We start from the raw sequence: 22,323 nt of genomic DNA, 5'->3' as shown, positions 1-22,323 counted from the left end.
TTCCTTCGATAAAAGCAGCTAATTCAGAGTGAATTAGCTTTGAATATTATACTGGTATTCGTTTTGAGTTGAGAAATATCCGAAATGAAAAAGTACTTTTTTTAAAACTAGCGATTTACTTAATGTAAGCAATCAGACAGAATGAAAATTATGAAGTCTAATTTTTGAGAGGCAGGGAATACTATTGCATGCAATTGTTCTAATACCAACCTGGCCAAGGTTTGTTGATGCAAACCAATAGCAACTTTCGATTCAAAAACACTTTAAAACAAATGTTTAAACGTGAAAAAGAAATGACATAGATAAAAATAACATATTGTTCGGTCCATTATTTTTCACAGGGTAAAGAGTTAATGATTATTTAATGACCTCAGAGTAATTCATCACTTAGCGACAATATGACTTTGAAATAAAATGTGCAAAGAAAAAATTAAGGCAAACAATTAGACATTTTAGACAAAAATTACTTAAATGTTTGTCTAGGTGGTTTGAGATGAAATGCGGAAAAGAGTATTGATCAGTCTTACACAGGGTAAACAGTTGTCGGTTTGATTATTTGCTTTTTGCAATTTAAGTGGCATTTTATTGACTTTCCTTGCAGAGAATCAGATATCTTTTGTGAAAGAATTACGTCAGAATTGTTTAAAACAGGACCTAATTCACAAAGAGTTAGAAGAGTTAAAACAACAAAAGTCAACATGCATACCGGAAAACGTGAGAGGTATTCATTTTGATATGCATAAATTACAAAATTAAAAGCATAATCCCATTCTTAATTTTTTATCGAATATATAAGTTATTTTATTACATTTTTAATATTGATATACTGTAATTTATCCATTGAATAAAAATGATATCCTGTCACGGTGTAAAAGGATATCAGAAGTGCGGAAAATCTCTCGATTTTCCTTCCCTTTACCAAGGGTGTTGTAAAAAATACTCCTTAATCTGTTATAAGATAGAAATAAGGATATGGAGATAACGAACAGTATCCAATCTCAAAGTCCATGAATAATACAAAATAGGAGCAGGGTAAACGCGGGCCCCCGAAACATCAGAGGTGGGATCAGGTGCCATGGAGAAGTTAACATCCCCTGCCGACTATAGAAAACGAGTTAATGAACCATTCTGTCATAAAATAAAACTGCGAAAGTTCCCCAAATATTTTGCTGAGATTCATGTTTATAATGTTTTTCGCTTACTATGACGTTTCAACCGCTCAACTATGATGTCATGTACCCTAAGACTGCATTACAAGAAAGACGTAGGCATAGGAAAAATCGACGAACATGTAATAAACAGAAAATTCAATGTTTTGTAGTTGAATATGGAATTTATTTCACGAATGGGACAGTTTTTTTTTTATATTTTCACGAGTGCGATGAAAATATTTTAAAAATCCTTTCATATTCAACTACAAAACATTGAATATCCTCTATATTCATGTAATTAGAATAATAAACTTAAAAAAACTGAAAATTGATTATGATAATGTCAAAACAGTTCGACAAGGTGAAGTAAGAGTTGTAAGAAATACGTTATTAAAAAAATAGGATTTTCAAGATTCTAGAGCATGTTTACTGTAATTCATTTTAAATACGCGAGAACTTTTTTTCGTGTAATTACACAAAAGAGAGTTTTTGCTAAAATTGCGTTATCACGTATTCCTTAAGACAATATAGAACAATAAGCACAATTTGTAAACATTTGTTTTCGCTTATTAAGAGTTCTTGACTATCTAGCTAAAATAAAATACTGTGTAATCCCTATCAACCGCCCCGGGCGATTAGAAAATTGCGAAAATGGGGCGGTTATTTTGGTATTCTCTACCTAAAATTTAATGTCATATTTTAATTTTTAAAAAATCTTTTGAAAAAAAAATAAATTCAAAGAGACACTAAAATATGTCTAACTTTGCTTTAAGATAATCTATCCATATTATGCTAAATGATTCATTTTCCACCAAGATATTGGATTATAGAAAGTTTCATTTTCACTTACTTCAAATCTTGGCAGACTTTTGATACAATTCTAGATAATTTTGATCACTGTACAGAGGGTCCTTATTTCCTGACAATTAAAAAAGAATTTGAAAATTACAACTCACAACTCCTTTCGGGCATGGTAAAAACAACACATATATACTTGAAAGATTATTCATAACCAAAGATGCTCCTATCCTAAGCTTGAACTCTAAATTGATTTTTACAAAGACTTTGCAGTCATTGTATTCAATACGGCATAGTTCCATTTTCAGAATAATAGAAATATATATCCCATTTTCCCCCTTAGGGGAATCAGGGTCCAGGATCATGAACATTTCTTTTTTACATTTTTCTGTCATGTAAATTAGTTGAATCTGATTGGTCGAGAAACATTTAAAAAAAAAACTATTACCCGCTGAATAATGAAGCCACGCCCTCCAGCGTATCAACAGTCAAGAGTGCTTGACGACTGGTGATATACCATTTCCAAAAAATAGCGACTGCGAAGAATTCATGCACGCACAGTTCACTGCTACATGTACATGTATTTGTATAAAACATTCTGTATAATATAATAAATATTGCATGTAGTTGAGTGTAACAGCGCCTCGGTGGACAATGGTTTCCTTTGGGTGAAAATATTCAATGTTACACTCGACTACATGCAATATTTATATTCATGCTATATATTCCACTAAAACGATGTAAAGTTAAACAGTCAAACATTGTTTTACCTTGCTGCTTTATCTGCAAATTTACAATTTAAGATCACAGGTTAATGATATCTTAACTATGATTTAAATTTTAACTTAAATGTGTTTTAAGAGCAGAGGATCAGACAACAGCATCAATTTTATCTGTCTTACAGTAATTCATTGTGCCCTCAATTTGTATACTAGATTTATTATTTGAAAAAAAAAAATTGCGCCCTTTAAAAAGACTGAACCAGAGCTTTTATTTATCATCAAAATATGTTTATATTGTCATAATATATGTATTACGAGTCGTGTTTAAAGAAACCTTAATTTAAAAGTTTATACCGATATCTAAATGTATGTTTCAAAAATGTAAATAAAGGTTACCGGGGTAGTATTTATATTTTAAAAACTTCATTGCATCCAAAATTGAAACTCGGTGACATATACAAGATGCAAAAAGAGATATAAGCATTAAATAAAAGCTTCGATTACATGATTCAGTTACATAAGTCATAACTGAAATAAGTCAGCTAATATGGAACAAAGATTGTAAATATTGTCTATATTTGTTAAAATTTCCTCGTGATCAGCACTCAATAAAATACTTTAATTTAGGCTTCGTTTAAAATAACGCATTTGGCAAATACATGACTGCAATTTTTTTCCAGACAACTAAAAACAGATATCAATGAACGTGATATTTTATTGCGACATACTTTCTTAATTTTTCAGATCAACATAAAAGAACATTGCATTCATGGAAAGCAGGTGTGTATTTTGAAACCTCTTGTTTTAAGAACATAAAAGACTTTTTTATTTCACATCAAATTATTGCTGTGGTTGGATCTCCTGGGTCTGGAAAAACTGCTTTGATCCGCCACATCGCTTTACAGCTAGAGTCAAAATATCAGATTGTTCCTACGGTGATCTAAACAAACTACAAATATTTGTCATTGATGATGTTCTCGGCGTGTTTAATTTAGATAGACACTTGCAATCAGATTTAGAAAAACAGAGGCAACAAATTGAAAATGTGCTTAATACGAGATCAAAATTATTCATGTCCTGCAGAATGGCTGTGTACAACGAGGCAAAGAAATTAGAAGTTGATTTTTTTTGAAATTGAAAATATCATCAATTTAGACAGTGAAGAAAACATCCTTACACAGGAAGATAGAAAAGGTATTTTTGAATCTCATATAAAAAATGCAGGGATTCCGGATGTTTTTGATCCACATTATTTGCAAGGAACAGGTGTATTTATGTTTCCACTTCTTTGCCAAATTTTCAGCAGTGATCAGAGCATAAGGGAATATGAAACAGACTTTTTTGCATATCCATCCAAGTGCTTACTTTCAGAAATAGATAAAATTCAAAAAAGAAATAGTTTACAATATTGTTCCATGGTTCTCTGCATGCTGAACAACAACTGTCTATCAGAACAAATTTTATCTGAAACAAGGGAGCTAAAAGATATTTTCAGGTCTTGCAAAGTAAAAGGAAAGCCTCAGACCTGGGAAATAATAGAGTAACTGTCGTACTTAAAAGGTACTTATGTTTCAGAAAATGATGAAAAATATACATTAACTCATGTTTCTGTTTTTGAAGTACTTGCCTATCAGTATGGACAGCAGTTTCCTGACCACATTTTGGAGCATATGAACAGTAACTTCATTGCAAACAGAGTTGTTTTAGAACATACAACAACCGGAAACGACCTCTGTATAAGGCTGAACAAGTCCCAGTATGAAAATCTTGCAAAAAGGTTGTATGCAGATGTAAAGAACGGGAAGCTTCATGATGTGTTTTTAAATAGATCACTTGGAGATCCTGACTTTAAGCAAAATCTTAAGTGCTTTTTAACAGACGTACCATACAAAGATGTAAAAGATATTTTCTTATCCTTCAGGGAAGAAGATTTCGAGAGTGTTATTCTTGATTCACAGAAAGAATGTGAAAAAGAAGATGAAGGGTTGAAAGGTCAAAAAGAGTCTCAAAGACAAGATATACTTCTTGGTTTCAAATGTATTGGCCAAAGAAAAATTTATGAAATTCGCGCCATTAATTTTATAGTTTATTACGGTCACATTGATTTCCTAAATTACTTTATGAATTTAGTGGTAAATAATAATGAGCACAAAGACATTGTCTTCGGATCAACACAAGAATAGCAAGTAAAATTACTTGTTTTAGCGTGTTTAAATGGAAACTTAGATATGGTGAAAATCCTGGTAGAAAATATTGGAAAGAAAAACATTAACCAAATCCCGTTGGAAAACTCCACCTATCGCACAATAAACACAGATACATAACGCCAGTTATTGCTGCGTGCTTGAGAATGAAACATGACGTCGTAAAATATTTAGTTGATAATGGAGCCGATTTAAATCCATCCAAAAGTTTTTATCCTGCTTTGTCGACACCAGCTAGAACTGGTGACCTAAAAACAGTAGAAGAATTTCTTGAATATGGCGCTGACTGTAACAAATGTAATAGAAGAGGAATTTCTCCTCTGCACGTTGCGTCACAATTTGGTCATGTGAAAATAGTAAAAAAAAACTTATTGAGAAGGGTGCTGACATCAACAGATGTGATAATCATGGCCGGTCACCTCTGCATTTAGCCCAATTAATGGTCATTTGCTTGTTGTAGAAACATTGATTAAACACGGGGCTGAATGCAATCGATTTGATGAGAATAATTTAACGCCTCTACAGGTTGCCTCATCAAAAGGTCATGTCCGTGTTGTAAACAAATTGATAAAGCATGGTGCTGACATTACTAAAAGTATCTTAGCCAGTCAGTCCGCATTGCATCTAGCATCACTAAATGGTCATTTGACCGTTGTAGAAAAGTTGATTCTGCACGGCGCTAAATGTGATCGATGTGATGACACTAGATTAACACCCCTACATTTTGCGTCATTTGAGGGATTTACTTCCGTCGTTGAAAAATTAATTAAACACGGTGCCGAAATCAATAAGTGTTACATTGATGGTCAGTCACCCGTTCTTCTAGCGTCATGGAGAGGACAGCTTACTGTTGTAGAAAAACTTATTGAATACGGAGCTGATATCAACAAATGTGATATTAATGGTTGGTCACCTATAATTTTAGCGTCAGGAGAAGGTCACCTGACTGTTGTAGAAAAACTTATTGAACACGGAGCTGACATCCATAAATGTGATATGAATGGTTGGTCACCTATCCTTTTAGCGTCAAGAGAAGGTCACCTGACTGTTGTAGTAAAACTTATCAAATACGATGCTGACATCAAAAGTTGTATTAAGGGTTGGTCATCATTAATTTTAGCGTCATGGAAAGGACATCTTCATGTCGTACAAAAACTTATTGAACACGGTGCTAACATAAACAAGTGTATTCATAATGGTCAGTCATCTTTGCATTTAGCGTCACAGAATGGTTATTTGCACGTGGTGGACACATTAATTCGTCATGGGGCTAAAATTGATATATGTGATAAAAATAGATTAACACCTCTGCATAGAGCTTCTTTCGAGGGTCATGCATCTGTTGTAGAAAAGTTAATTAAACAGGTGCTGACATAAACAAGTGTGATGCTCATTCCCAGTCATCTATATATCTAGCCTCCATGGAAGGTCATCTTCCTGTTGTTATAAAACTAATTGAATGTGGTGCTGACATCAACAAGTGTGAAAATAATGGATGGTCACCTCTGTGTGTATCGTCATCGAAAGGTCATCTTTCTATTGTCGAGACACTTATTAATCACGGTGCAGATATCAACAGCAGATTTAATGATGGTTGGTCGGCATTAAGTCTAGCGACATTGTATGGTCATGATCATGTTGAACAAACACAAATGGAACACGGTGCCAGCATCAGCCAGCGTGATGATAATGGTTGATCATCTCTGCAATTAGCATTACAAAATGCAAATTACAAAATGATCACTTTCCTGTTTCAGAAACGGTCTGAATTAATTTCAAGAATATTAAACATGGTATCGTTCTTTTAATTCTGAACATTAAAAACAGGTTAAAAGAGACAAGTGAGTGGGGGAAAATGCTTCACAATAATTGCAAAATCATCTCTTACTTTCAAAAAATGCTAGTTTTAATTCAAAAATGACAAATACTGCTATGATAATGTTATAAAAAAGCTTTGTCTGACATTCTGCAATACTATTGAAATTATGAAAGAGCACTGGGATACTTGAGCAATTGTTATACTACATGTTTATATCTTGAAACATTGACCAGGATATTTTAAGTGTGTTAATACAAAGATGGCGCTTCCCTTAGTTTGTATCACAGAGGCTATCATATCATTATCATCTGAATACAAAGATTATGAATACATAATGTATCTTACGCATTGTAGCAATGGTTGCACATCTACTGAAATCACGATACTCTTGATACTTTAATACTCATAGCTGTTGAAAAATATGCATAAAAAATACAAGAACCTTTCCCATTTGCACCGAATTGAATTAATCACAAACAAGTATAATAATATTCATTTTTGTTTTGTTTTAAAATTGGATAATTTTTTTTTCATAAATCAGCAATTTACATATCCATCTGCGTTTGAATGATGTGTATTTAGTTTTCCAATTTTGTATTTATTTTAATTATTTTATGCCTAATGTCTGTTTAATTCTTGCATCTAAATATAAATTGAAACACTTCATGTATTAGATTTTTACATTTCCATTGTCTGTATATTTGTGTCATCACTAAAATAAATTATGACTTTTGCGTTATTTTATTACATAGAAATAGAGTATATATCTTTAAAAGATGTTTCGCTCTTCAAACTATTACGTAGTTGTTCAGAGAGCTAGGTACGTTACCTAATACTGTATACAGGGTTATTTTCGCCCCGTGTAATTTTCGCCCTTTTGAACTTGTGAGCAATTTCGCCCCAATTTTAAATTCGCCCAGTCATAGTTCTGTTTAAGAAATTATAAGGTGTAATTTGAATTCGCCCCGTTTTAAATTCGCCCAATCAAAAAGAGGGCGAAAGAGGCGAAAATAAAACCGGGGCGAAAATTTCCCGGTATACAGTACCAATAAGCCCTGTGCAATATACACGCGGGTTGTTCGATATGTAATGTGTTTTACATATCTTAAAAGCATTAAACTCAAAAAGTAAAATGACTATGAATGATATAGTAATAACGAACGGTATTCAATATCAAAGTCCATAAAACAAAACAAGAAAGGAGCAGAGCAAATACGGAGTAGTTCGAAATCGTTTTGGTTCTTCGGGATATCAAAAATATTCAAAACTGGCATATACTTTAATTTAAAGAATTTCTTCCTTAGAAAGGGAACTATGAGTTTAATTTGAATTATCACTTGTAGAATTAGTTCCAAGTTCTTCTACAATACAATTTATATAATAAGCCTTACAAAAGAACGCCAGTGCGTACTGATCATGTAATCTATCTAATTCTTTTTTTTTTACTTCTGGGTTATCTAATACAGAATGATAGATGTTTTCATATTGCCCCTTAATCCTTTAAGAGTCATTCTCTGTAAGCATCAAAATGGGCTGGAAATTGATTTTCACAGATTTTGATGAAACTTGGTGAAATAACTACATTATAAGCCCGATTTACAAAAATATTATTCAAAGTGACCAATTGGTCTTGTTTCCATGGCAACCAGGTTACCTGTTTTTTGCGCGAGGGTGGAAAATACCTAAAATGATATTTCTTCTCATTAATGTACATTTAATTAATAAAGGTGATTATTATTATTTTTTCCATTGATATAATTTGTTATTTGTATTTTCTAAACAAAAAAGTCGAAAAAAAATTTTTGGACCTGCCGTTAAATGCCAAATAACATAGAAAATTGCTTTAAAAAAGGGGGGTTGAACAGAACAATGTACACAAAAAACGCAGGCACTGGTGGAATATTCTGATGCTCTGAATTTCACCTTATACATTTATGAAGAAGATATGAAAAAACTGGAGAGGTATTATTTATTTTAAGAAAATAAATTGATGGTAAAGTTTGTAAAAATCTCTAAATTTACACACATTTTTTGTCAAGAGATATTTCCCCTTTCGGAAATCTTTTGCTTCAATCAATGAAAATGAAAGTGAAAGTACACAGCAGAAAACGACTTTGAGGAGTAAATACTGTCTGTTTTGGATATTTTCAGGGGTTTTAATCCAATTTGTGAAATATTTAACATTACCAATAGTTAAACTGTTAAATGATTGTTCAGGCTTTACTGTGTCTGAGAGATATACATGTTTGTGTATAAGATTTGAATGTGATAAACTTAAAAAATGGATTGCATCCTATGAAATTCCTGCCTATGTGACAAGTGCCGCATCATTGAAAAAAAGTGTTTAAAAAAAGTAACGTCAGTTAAATGGACTTCAAAGCTAAGGATGGGATAATAAGGTTGTGATGAAGTAATATACATGGCTGTACGAAAGCCCAGAAGGCTCATTCGAGATTCAAGTTTCGAAATACGAGATTCAAAATTCGAGATTCGAAATTCGAGTTTCGGGATTCAAGATCCAGATTAACCAATCAAAAGGCTCATTCGAGATTCGAGGTTCGAAATACGAGATTCGAAATTCGAGTTTCGAGATCCAAAATCCACATTAACCAATCAAATGCGGGTTCAACATTGCTTACGCCCCTTTATTATGTTTTATCTATCAATAAATCGTTTAATAACTGATGAGTCATTTGATTAAATTACAATGCAAAAAAGAGTGATATATATTAGAAGGAAAGTTAAGTAATCATGGGATTTTTGATCAGCAAGATATACTTCAATTTATATTATGACTTCTTAAATATTAAATAGAATACATATATCAGGAATATATATATTTTTGCATTGTCTACTTTACATAAAGGGTTGTTGACATAATAATAGTTATAAATAATGACTAAAGATTAACATAATCCCCACCCCTACCCGCCACACCTGCCAATTTTTCCTGACACTGAAAATGTTACTTTAAAAACCTGAAGGGCAATGTAGCCTTGATAAATAAAAACCGAGTATATTTTAATCTTTGACCAGAACGCCATGGTCAGAGACTTAAATATAAAACCATAACGCTATAGTTTTGCACCTAATTTAGACTAATTTACTGTTTGATATCAGATAATCTAAAATGAATGCTGCATTTATCCTAATTCATAATTTGCAATCTGTATTGAATATTTAATTCTTAATTAATTCAAGAAATCAAAGCCTTAGATGAATATAAGTAATTGAAAACTTTATTTTTATGTACTGAGTATTGCCTCTATTAGGAAAACGAACACGGTTTTTATTTATCAAGGCTACATTGCCTTTCAAGTTTTTAAATCACTTTCTCAGGGTCGGGAAAAATTGGCAGGTGTGGAGGGTAGGGGTGGGGATTTTGTTAATCTTTAGTCACTATTTATAACTTTATTATTACATACATGTATGTCAACAACCCTTTATATAAAATAGACAATCCAAAAATGTATATATTCCTGATATATGTATTCTATTTAATATTTAAGAAGTCATAATATAAATTGAAGTATATCTTGGTGATAAAAAATCCAATGATTATTTAACTTTCCTTCTAATATATATAACACTCTTTCTTGCATTGTAATTTAATCAAATGACTCATTTGTTTTAAATATATTGAACGATTTATTGATAGATAAAACATAATAAAGGGGCGTAATCAATATTGAACCCGCATTTGATTGGTTAATGTGGATTTTAAATCTCGAAACTCGAATTTCGAATCTCGTATTTCGAACCTCGAATCTCGATTGAGCCTTTTGATTGGTTAATCTGGATCTTGAATCCCGAAACTCGAATTTCGAATCTCGAATTTTGAATCTCGTATTTCGAAACTTGAATCTCGAATGAGCCTTCTGGGCTTTCGTATGGCTGGCAATAAGAAGATCACTAGGCAAGTACCAATGAAATATTTACCATGTACATTGAAAGTCGCACATATTTTGTATGAGTTTATATAAACCTTCTGTTGATAAAAATTATACCTTATAATCCCTATTACCGTGGTAACTGTCCCGGGCACCTAGGAAATTGCGAAGAGGGGGCGGTTATTTTGGAATTCTCTTTATAATATTTAATGTCAATTTTTAACTTCAAAAATTTTAAAGAACCACGAAAATAATGTCTAACTTTACTTTAAGTGAAGATAATCTACCCAAAGTATGCTACATGATTCATTTTCCACCGAGATATTGGATAATAGACAAGTTACATTTTCACTTTCTTCAAATTTTGGTATACTTTTGATATGATTCTAGATGATTTTAATCACTGTTCAGGGGGCCCTTATTTTCTGATAATTGAAAAAAGACCTAGGGGGCGCTTATAGGGGCAGGGGCAGTTATACGGTATATGTTAACCAAATTAAACTTAAGCAATTCTGTATATGACAAAAGCTAAATACATGTACCTCATAACAGCTGTTTAATTGTGTGCTTGAAAAAAAGAAGGGGGGGGGGTGTAAAAAGTTATTGCCATGCAAGGTATTTCATCAGGTTTTAAAAGAATTAATTTCATTTATTTATCATTTTAAATAATTTTTTTTTTATTTCACATGTTGAATTTTTAAACTACATCACTAAACTGAACACGTAGCAAAACTGTAATTTTCTTTTAGATTTCAATTTATGCAGGGCTGAAATTTGTTGATGCAAATTTTTTTTGAATGGAGATTGATAATCGTGGGTGAATGTGCCCTTTCATTTGGAACTTGAAGTTATTGCAAAAAATTGAAAGACCTTTGAAATGTATCTCTTTAATGTCAGATTACCGTATTTTATTGCAACAAAGAAAAATAAATTATTTAATTATTAAGATTTTTTGTCATAGCAAATGCTGTCACAGTTCAATTTAAGCCAAATTTATACAATGTGTACACAATACTGAAACAATATGTAATGAAGGAATACATTAAGGTTTATAGGGAAATATGGCAATTTTCAGTGGATAGGAGTTCCTTTTACGTACATGCAGAAATTGGGGATATGTGAAATGGTTGTTGTTGAAATCATAGATTTATGTGCCCAAATTTTTTTCTCTCTAAGAGAAAAAAAAAATTATATTCTATTTTGTCATATTCTATGAGGACATCTCAGTATTTCATTTATCACAGACTTTATTTTCTGGAAAACATTTTTAAGAAGCTTTCCAAATAGTTTGAGATAAAAATAAGTTATTTAAAAAATATTAATACAAATAAATCAAGCCCCACTTTTTTAACATAAAGGAGGAGGGGTGGTGACATTTATTGCCCCCTCGCTTTAACCCCCCAGAAAACTATTTCAGATAATTATATTTTTTCCTGTCATATATCGATGTATACTTAAGAATTTAACCCTCTCTACACTGCACACTAAAGAGTTCTGATTCTATGGTATTTTTTGCAGTAAGATCGAGTCATCTGCTCTTAGATCTAAATTCTAAAAATTAGAAATTCACAGTATATTACACAATTTGTAATGAGTTCAAGTATTCTTAACATTTTAATAAGCCAAGATAAATTAATTGAACATGTTATTTACATACTAGTATTTTCTCTATGGAAGTATACAGCAGTGATTTCTATTTTTCTTTCTAATACTTATACTGTGTTGTGTTTGATTATTTTTCCTGGGGATAAAAGCCACGCACCATATAGTGAAAATCACATAAATAAGCTCAATATTAACACCTTTATAGAATGTTTTTCTCAATGTCCAAGAAACATTTTGTACTGGTGTAGAGAGGGTCCTTAAGGTAATATTACACTCATTTTAAGTCAAAATGAGGTTCTCTGTTGATTGAATTTCAAAAGCTTATACATGTAGGTAGTTCACTCCCAGGGGCATAACCCCTACGGACAGTGTTTTGGACCTAATTAAGAGTGGCAGTGGTTTGTATTATTATATGATTTCCACCTAATTGTACTTTCCCTAATACTTATTTTAACCTCGGTGCCTTAATGAGAAAGAACAAAATCACAAAATCTTTAAATTACATACTGAATTTTGATTGTCATTCTTAATGTATATGATGGGGGGGGGCACTCTTGACTATGTGCTTGTCCTACTTAAACTAATTAAGAAGTGCATGTACATGTTAAAACATGTGTATATATGTTTCAATTAATAAAGCAAGTTGCTTCCAAAAGAACGCTCATGATTTTGTGTAGGTATTTATTGTTTCCATGGAAACAAATCCTGTTGCACTAATTCAGATATATGTGATCAGTTTAAGTTTGAGTTTATCTGATTTTGTCCTGGTAAATAGATTAATAAGAAGTATAATCAAACATTAGTGGCAGTGGTATGAGTTTTGTATACTGGTACATCAATAACTAGACATCATTGCGATGGTGGCCATTTCAAAGGGCCCCACTTTCAAAAATAAACATGAAAATGTAAGGTAATTGAAAAGGGTTTATTTTGAAGAGGAACATTTGTGTAATACAGTAAAAGCCATTTAGTACGACTTCACAGATATTGCGAATTTACAGATATATATCAAAGTTATCTTGTATCCTAAGTTATGTAAATTAACTAGAAATAAAGGGAAAAAATTATACACCGAACAAATATTTAAACAGAGAGGCTAATTCTGACCATGACCTAGAAACTTCGACCAAGGCCACTGCACATCCATTAATCAGTGGAACTCTGTGAGTGAAGTAAAAGCCAGTTTGGGCCAATGAGAGAAAAGATATGCTATGGAAAGGATTTTTCATAAAATCTGCTATGACCTTTACCTTTGATCTAGAAACATGGTCCAAGGTCACTGCACACCGGTTTCCCAAAGGCACTCTGTAGGTGAAGTATGAGCCAGATTGGGCCAAGGAGAGAGAAGATACATGTATGCTCCGTACAGGAGATCTTGGACGGACGGACGGACAGACTGATCACTATAGGGCGTCCGCCAAGCGGGGCCCTAATTATGTGGATCATTCCTGAATTATTAGCAATTTGTTACCATAGCAACTGTTTTCTTTTAAAATTATAAATTTCTATTTTCATGTTAGTGGATGACATGTAAGTAAATGAAAAGGTTTATATGGAATTGAAGAAGACATATGATTGTGCAATAAAGCAGATGATATTCTATATTAAACATATCAATAAAAATGATTTTCTTGAACTATTGGCTGCCATAGCAACCATTTTTAAAAATAAATTATGAATTAATATTTTGATATTTAGTGAAATACAATTAAATTCAATTTATTTTTTTTGAAAAAGAAAAAAAACATGAATGAAGCTCTTACTATATCCGTTGTATACTTGCCAGTATCACAAAAATTGTGATAGCAACCATTATAAGGAAGTGTTCAAGAACTATTGGGTTACCATAGCAACGTGATTTCAGACGCTTGAATTTTTATTAATTTTTTTTAATGAAAATAAGTGAAATAACAAATATAATAAGTGTAATTTATTTAATTGAAGAAATTAAATCATGCACCGAGGCCACAGATTCTGGGTAATGATAACGTCAATAGCTAATAAGGCTATAGTGATTTTTCCTGACTTTTTGGTTGCTATAGTAACACATTATTTTTGTTTAATTTATGAACTTACATTTAAATCATATTATTTTTTAAAATTATGAGGTTTAGTAATGCGATTTGTTTTACTTTTGATTTTTTTAAGCTATAATGTACAAAAAGGAGCCAAATGTTGAATTTACAAATTAATCCAAAATCTCCATAGCAACCATTTTCGTTTTCGTTTTATTTTATTTTAAGAAATGATCCCTCTCTAGAAATTTTATATCTTGTTAAGTAAGGAATGACCTTTTCAGTGATGGTAGTTGTTTGTTATGGATTGCCCGCGTTTTCTTGCTACTATGCTTAGAAAATGCCAAAAATTGGCATTTTTTCAAATTTGTTAAAATTTGAAAAATTCACACTTTTCACTGAAAGACAACCTTTTTATGACCAACTACTGAATAATTTCATCAGTTGTGGTAGTTACTCCAACAAATAGTCTATCAGAGTAGGCAACAATTAAATCTGTAAATAATATGCAGAAAATAGAAATTAATGATGAAGATGGTATACTTTCAGTAGGTTGCTCTGTATTTTTGGCCTCAAAATGGTGGTTTTGGTTACCATGGCAACCGGGACTCAAAATAAAAAATTAACACCAAAAATGTTCTATACATGGTGTTTCTAAATTGCATGCAAAAAATCAGCAATATCTGTGATGTACCATTTCCAACTTTTTTCTAGATTCTTTGATTCTTACAGAGAATGACTCTTAATACGCGATTTTACCATGGACGTGATACATTTAATCTTTCATGACAAAGTGTCAACGCCTTTTTCATTTCTGGCCCATTGTCTGGTCTAATCGTCAACAGAATCCAAAATATTTATGAAATGTTGAGGCTAGTTGAAGGATCGGGGTTCCCTATGTTTATGACTTTTTAAAATAAACGATATAAGGTCTTCGTTATTAACTATATTTACCTCACATGTAATAAATCGTCCAGCAGGACTATAGTTATAGGGCGAAGATAAACATGGACACAAGGGAGGATTATGTTTTAGATGTTTTAGATACTCGATATCCAGGCCATGTAAATTTTTTTTGTATTTAAAAAGTTTGGATGCAATGTTCGATGTATATTTGTAAGAAATGCAAAGTGTAGTCTTTAACTTGAAATATGGTGTAATACAAGACTGGACCCTTTAGTGATTAAGAATAGTACTTATGTTAACCGCGTCAATTCTTGTATTGGCATATTAAAGTTTAAGGAAAAGACGGATTATTTTAGCTGCATTTCCTTCAGTAAAACGATAATCTCTCTCAGTTTAAAAAGCCTATGATTTGCAATATCAATAATCACAGATCAAAGTCTATATTCTGGTGATGAATCAAAAATTGGACTTTCCTTGGCCTTTTCAACAAGACTATTTAAGGGGGTCAAAGGGACAGAGTATAGTTTGGCCCCGAGGGGCACCAAATGAACTCCTTGAGTTTGTGTCCCTTATAGACTCAGAAATGTGACGCCTTCTTAAACTGGGCGACACGCCGGTCAGAAATTACTTCAAAAATTCTCTGCAAATTGAAATACATAATTTCAATTTCTGAATCTATTTCTAAAATGCGTCAAGGTACGCAGATTTAGATAGACCTCTGGGGCACTAGATGATTGCTTGTTAGGACTTGTAACGACGACCAGAAAAGATTTGTTTACATTTTTACAAAGGGAAAAATCGCATGGAACTTAATCTGGAGAGTATGGCTGGTATAGCTGATGATAACCTGCGACTTCAACAATTTGCTTCACAAGCTCAGATGTATACACAGGATACATGAAGTAGACGAACATGCGTTAATCCTGACACAGTGGGTCGTTTAGGATAATATGTATTGAACTTTTGCCCTATACTTGTAGCATCACATGAGAAAAGAAGTAATAATCTTCTTTGTGTTTGTGGTTCTTCCACCGTGTTTAGTTATCTATAATTTGTTTTCAAGTAGTAAACCCATGTTTATTCATTAGTAACAATGTTAGGCAATTGTCTTTGATTAAATTTGAGAAGTATTTTTGAACAGTTGCTTAGCGGTTTGTACTTGTACAAGTGTTTTGGTCCAACATGATGGCATTTTATTGTGCTTCATGTAACATGATGAATATTAAGCCCTCAGCTAATGTACGCTAGAACTAATAAAGGCAGTTCAGGAAGCGTCAAGATAAGAACAGAACCCTTTTTATATTAAAAAGTACGCAAATAACATCTAAATTTTAGAAAGATTGTTGTAAAAAAGTGTCAAAACATCAAATAAGCCCCGGGGTTGAATATTTGGGGATGTGGTCTTAACCACATGTACCTGTGCTATATCAAAGGTATCAAGATTCAGAATCCTGATGATCTGCATATATCGATGTCTTTTTTAATCAAAGCATTATTTAAGGTTTTGCTCTGTCGTTCATTCCGTCAACATGCACTACAATTGTTAAATCAGGGCACTTATCTAAAATCATTTTAACGTCTAAATCGCCTGCTGCACAATCTTAACAAACTTTTTTTGATAAGGAAATAAACAAACCTAGCAGTAAACATTATACATTTGTTACGATACTCTAAAATTATTTATAGATATTGCGTCACTATAGCTATTATTTTTATTGTGTGACGTCATGTTCCCTTTCGGAAGTTCTCGGATGTCGCGAATACAGCCGAGGAACACCAGCACGCGATCGTCTGCGACACAGGATTCAAGAGACTTTAGACATTTGGCACGGGAATAATGGACTTTTCATACTTCATAATTCGGCTTGGGCTTTGGGCTAACCGTGGAAGTATTGTCGTGTAGATAACGATCGGTGTCCGTGGAGCTGGAGGACTTCCCTTTCGATTAACAGCTGAGTAAATTCTGTCCGCTATTATTGTTTACCTTTTTGTGTGTGTGTAACTGTAATTGTATGTGTTAATTTAGCATGATTATTTGTTTTTATCATTAAAATTTGTTAAAGTTTTAATTCGTTTTGCCTGGTGTGTTGTTGTAAGTGTGTCATCGGGAGCCCAAAATAGATTTGTGTATTCGGCACACGTTACAAATTGGGGGCTCGTCCGGGATGATCGAACTTTTGGCTTTTTGTGGGTAACTTTCAAAAACGATATCTCGGAGATTTTGATCACTGAATAATTTTTTTTGGGAATTTATTTCATTATTATACACACCAGTCAAGATGGTTTTTAACTTAGAGGAATTTTTGAATGCACCAGATGCGCGGTTACTTCAAACACTTAAGAAAGATGAATTGTTTGAATTTGTGTCAAAGTTTCACTTGAATGTAAAGCGCAGTGCTCGGAAAATAGAAATCAACAATGTTGTGATTCAGTATTTAGTTCAGAGAGGTATTTTAGATGATAGTGCATTGTCATTGGTTGAAGATTTGAAATCTAGTGAAATTGAAAAAAGAAATTTTGAATATGAATTAGAGTTCAAGAAATTAGAAATTGAACAAGAGAGAGAAAGGCAGGCATTTGAAAGAGAAAAGAGAGAATATGAAAAAGAGAAAAGTGCGCAAGATCGAGAACATGAGTTACAGATTAAGAAATTAGAATTTGAGACTCAAAAGATAAAACATGAGTTAGAACTTGAGGCTAAGGCCAAATCAAAATCTGACTTTGATGTGACAAAGAACATAAGACTTGTCCCTAAATTTCAAGAGAAAGATGTTGACAAATATTTCATTCATTTTGAGAAAATAGCAGAAAATTTGAAATGGCCAAAAGAATTCTGGCCACTATTGTTACAGAGTGCATTTGTTGGGAAAGCGAGGGAAGTCTACAGTGCTTTGTCACTTCAGCAAAGTACAGATTATGATGTTATTAAGAAAAGTGTCTTAAAAGCATATGAACTTGTACCAGAAGCCTATAGACAGAAATTTAGAAATTACAAGAAATTCAATGAACAGACTCATGTTGAATTTGCGAGAGAGAAACAGAATATGTTTGAGAGATGGTGCACTTCTAAAAATGTTGGGTCAAACTTTGAAAGGTTGAAACAGGTCATTTTGATTGAGGAATTCAAAAATTGTATTCAACCTGAAATTAGAACATATTTAGATGAGCAGAAGGTTGAGACTCTTGAGCAAGCTGCGACTGCGGCTGATGATTATGCACTAACACATAAGGTATCTTTTGTAAAACTCAGTACTAGTCAGCAGAAGATGGTCATCTATGACAGTTCTCGAGGGGGACCAGACACTTCACAGGTAACACAACCTAAGATGGCGTACTCTGAGATCAAAGGTAGGGACAAGAATAATGAAACCTTAAAGCAGGTATCCATTTGTAATTATTGTAAAAAGAAGGGTCACATTAAGTCTGAATGTTGGGCATTACAGAGGAAAAAAACCTGTAAGTAATGATAGTAAGCCAAGTCCCACGGCTCTTACATCTGTCCAAGGTAAAGTTTCCTGTATTCAGTTTGAGAACACTGCTGTTAAGTCTGTAGAACCAGAGTCTGATGTTCTTAGAGAGGAATTTAAGCCTTTTGTATTCAATGGTTTAGTGTCGGTTGGTACCGACTCACACCCTATAAGAATTTTAAGGGATACAGGTGCTTCTCAGTCTTTGTTACTAGAGGGCGTGTTGCCACTGTCTGAGAAGACACATACTGGTTCTGAAGTGCTGATTCAAGGTGTAGAATTAGGACTTATGAAAGTTCCTCTTCATGTTATAGACTTGAAGTCAGATTTAGTCTCTGGGTCTGTGGTCGTAGGCGTTAGACCTACTTTACCTGTTAAGGGAGTTTCTCTTCTGTTAGGTAATGATTTAGCTGGGGGTAGGGTGGTACCTGACCCAATCATTTGTGAGAAGCCTAGTCTTATAGGAGAGATAGAGGAGGAGAATAAAGAGTTATTTCCTTCATGTGCTATTACAAGGGCTATGGCGAAGAAAATAGGACATGCTGAACAGACGGTAAATCAGAAGTTAGATACAGGGAAGGACTTGTCTATAGATCTTGATGAGACATTTTTGTCAGCTATGTTAGATTCAGAAAGTCACATTTCCTCAGAGGATCAGCAGTCTAAAGGTGATGTATTTGGTTAACAGGAAATGTTAGACAACACACATCTTACTAGAGATAAGTTGATAACTGAACAAGAGTCAGATGTTGAATTACAAGGTCTCATTGAACAGGCTTTGTCTCCAGAGGAGGCAGAGAAGGTCCCTGTTTGTTATTATAAGAATCAGGGTGTACTCATGAGAAAATGGCGTCCCCCTGATGCTTCAGTAGAGGATGAGTGGCAAATCCACCATCAAATTGTAGTATCTAGGGCATATCGGAGAACAGTTATAGGTCTGGCCCATGACACACCAATGTCGGGTCATTTGGGGGTCACAAAGACCTACAATAAGGCATTGACTCACTTCTTCTGGCCTAAGATGAGAAGGGATATAGTCGACTATTGCAGATCTTGTCATGTCTGCCAAGTAGTGGGAAAACCTAATCAAAAAATCTCTCCTGCTGCTCTAAAGCCTATCCCTGCTTTTGATGAACCATTTACCAAGGTCATTATAGACTGTGTGGGCCCCTTACCTAAAACCAAGGCTGGTAATCAGTACTTGTTGACAATAATGTGTGCGTCGACACGCTTCCCTGAAGCAATTCCCCTGCGAAACATAAAGTCTAGAACCATTGTCAATGCTTTGACCAAGTTTTTCACCAATTTTGGTTTGCCCCAGTCAGTACAGTCTGATCAAGGTTCCAATTTCACATCCCAGGTATTTAAGCAGGTAATACAGGAGTTAGGGATTAAGCACCATACATCTAGTGCATACCATCCAGAGTCCCAGGGGGCTCTTGAGAGGTTTCATCAAACCTTAAAAACTATGATTCGAACCTATTGTTTGTCTAATGAGAAAGAGTGGGACCAGGGAATCCCCTTTCTTTTATTTGCTGTTAGGGATGCAAAACAAGAATCACTAGGTTTTAGTCCCTTCGAACTTGTATATGGTCACACTGTGAGAGGACCATTAAAATTGCTCAAAGAGAAATGGTTGGTTGAAGAGAGTGAGATAAATCTATTAGATTATGTAGCAAAGTTCAAAGAGAGGCTCAGTCAAATTTGGACGCTAGCCAGAGAAAATCTAAAGGTAAGTCAAGACAAAATGAAAACCTGGTACGACAAACGTACCAAAACGAGAACATTTAAGTCAGGAGACCAAGTCCTTGTCTTGCTACCGATTCCAGGTCAGCCTTTACGTGCTAAATACTTTGGCCCATTTGAAGTTGAACGAAAGGTCAACGAGTTGAATTACATTATTAAGACACCAGGTCGACGCAAGGGCAAACAGCTCTGTCATATCAATATGATCAAACAGTATCATAACCGGACTGACATAGATCACCCTAAGGTAGAATCAGTTGCTGCTTCAAGCACTGAAGTTAAGTCTACCCAAGAACAAGACCAACTTGCACATGAGTATGATCAGTCTACTCCTAAGTTGAAAAACTCTGATGTTTTGTCAGACTTGGAGTCTAAACTTAACCACTTGCAGGAGAACGAAAAAGAAGAGCTTATGTCTCTTATACAAGAATTTTCACATTTATTCCCGGATGTTCCTAAAAAGACCAATCTTGTATATCATGATATAGATGTTGGGGATGCATCTCCCATAAAACAGCATCCTTACAGAATGAACCCTGTAAAACAAGAATACTGTCATGCAGAACTGGCATATATGTTGGAACATGACATCATTGAGTACAGTAACAGCCCTTGGAGCTCCCCTTGTCTCCTTGTTCCCAAGCCAGATGGGTCGTTCAGATTCTGTACTGATTTCCGCAAGGTCAACACAATTACCAAAACTGACTCTTACCCGATTCCCAGAATTGAAGACTGCATCGATAAAACTGGTCATGCCAAATACGTAAGTAAATTCGATCTTTTGAAAGGGTATTGGCAGGTCCCACTGACCGACAGAGCGAAAGAGATTTCAGCCTTCGTTACCCCAAAAGGTTTCTACCAATATAAGGTGATGCCTTTTGGGTTAAAAAATGCCCCTGCAACCTTTCAGAGGATGATCAATCATTTACTTAGTGATGTAGATGCAAGTGAGGCATACATTGATGATGTGATAGTGTATAGTAACACTTTTCAGGAGCATTTGTCACACATTAGGGCATTATTTGTGAAGCTTTCAGAGGCAAATTTGACTGTAAGTCTTACAAAAACTGAATTTTGTCATGCTGTTGTTGAATATTTAGGCCATGTTGTTGGTAACGGCCATGTCAGACCAGTTTTTGCTAAAGTTGAGGCAATTGTTAATTTTCCAGCACCTCAATGTAAGAAAGAACTGATGAGATTCTTGGGAATGGCGGGGTACTATAGAAAATTTTGCCCTAACTTTTCGACCATTGCTAACCCATTGACCTGTCTCTTGAAAAAGAATAGCAAATTTATTTGGGATGAATCATGCCAACAGGCCTTCCAACAAATCAAAACAGTTCTCATGGTCTCTCCGGTTCTTTCATCACCAGATTTTGACAAAGAATTTTGTTTGCAAATTGATGCTAGTGATGTGGGTTGTGGGGCAGTTTTGTTACAAGAAGATGAAAATTGTGTTTGTCATCCTGTTGCTTATTTTTCTAAAACGTTTTCCAAATGTCAAAAAAATTATTCAACTGTAGAAAAAGAGTGTTTGTCCATGTTATTAGCATTGCAACATTTTGATGTGTATGTGAATTCATCTGTACATCCAGTTGTTGTTTTCACTGACCACAATCCACTCACATTCGTTCACAAAATGAAAAACAAAAATCAAAGGCTAATGAGATGGAGTTTGGAATTACAAGAGAAACATATTGTCATAAAACATATTAAGGGAAAAGAAAATTTAATTGCAGATGCTTTGTCAAGAGTATAGGTTAAGTAAAATGTTGTTTTTTGAAATGTATGTAAATTTTGTGAAATCATGATATTGTTTCATTGTAATTGTAAAAGTTTTCATTATACTCAAACTTTTCTTTAAGGGGGGAGGTGTTACGATACTCTAAAATTGTTTATAGATATTGCGTCACTATAGCTATTATTTTTATTGTGTGACGTCATGTTCCCTTTCGGAAGTTCTCGGATGTCGCGAATACAGCCGAGGAACACCAGCACGC

At 33.8% G+C, this 22,323-nt stretch overlaps 2 protein-coding genes across 2 annotated transcripts; both read left to right on the top strand.

The window, feature by feature from the left end:
* Positions 1-1,203: 1,203 nt before the first annotated feature.
* LOC134248593 (ankyrin repeat domain-containing protein 50-like) lies at positions 1,204-6,572 on the top strand. The gene is made up of 4 exons (XM_062731009.1): positions 1,204-1,264; positions 4,292-4,663; positions 5,336-6,073; positions 6,241-6,572. Exons 1-4 carry the CDS (start codon positions 1,204-1,206, stop codon positions 6,570-6,572), a joined length of 1,503 nt encoding a protein of 500 aa, XP_062586993.1.
* Positions 6,573-17,389: 10,817 nt separating this feature from the next.
* Positions 17,390-19,262, top strand: LOC134248592 (uncharacterized). Its single transcript, XM_062731007.1, has 2 exons — positions 17,390-18,490; positions 18,636-19,262. The coding sequence occupies exons 1-2, from the start codon at positions 17,390-17,392 to the stop codon at positions 19,260-19,262; spliced, it is 1,728 nt and encodes a 575-aa protein (XP_062586991.1).
* The last annotated feature ends 3,061 nt before the right edge of the window (positions 19,263-22,323 follow it).

Source organism: Saccostrea cucullata, unplaced genomic scaffold, assembly GCF_032062105.1.
Source record: "Saccostrea cucullata isolate Sc308-1 unplaced genomic scaffold, CSIRO_AGI_Scuc_v1 ctg2027, whole genome shotgun sequence".
Lineage (NCBI taxonomy): Eukaryota > Metazoa > Mollusca > Bivalvia > Ostreida > Ostreidae > Saccostrea > Saccostrea cuccullata.
The sequence above is the reverse complement of the archived record's forward strand: the minus strand, read 5'-3'. Positions and strand labels throughout refer to the sequence as shown.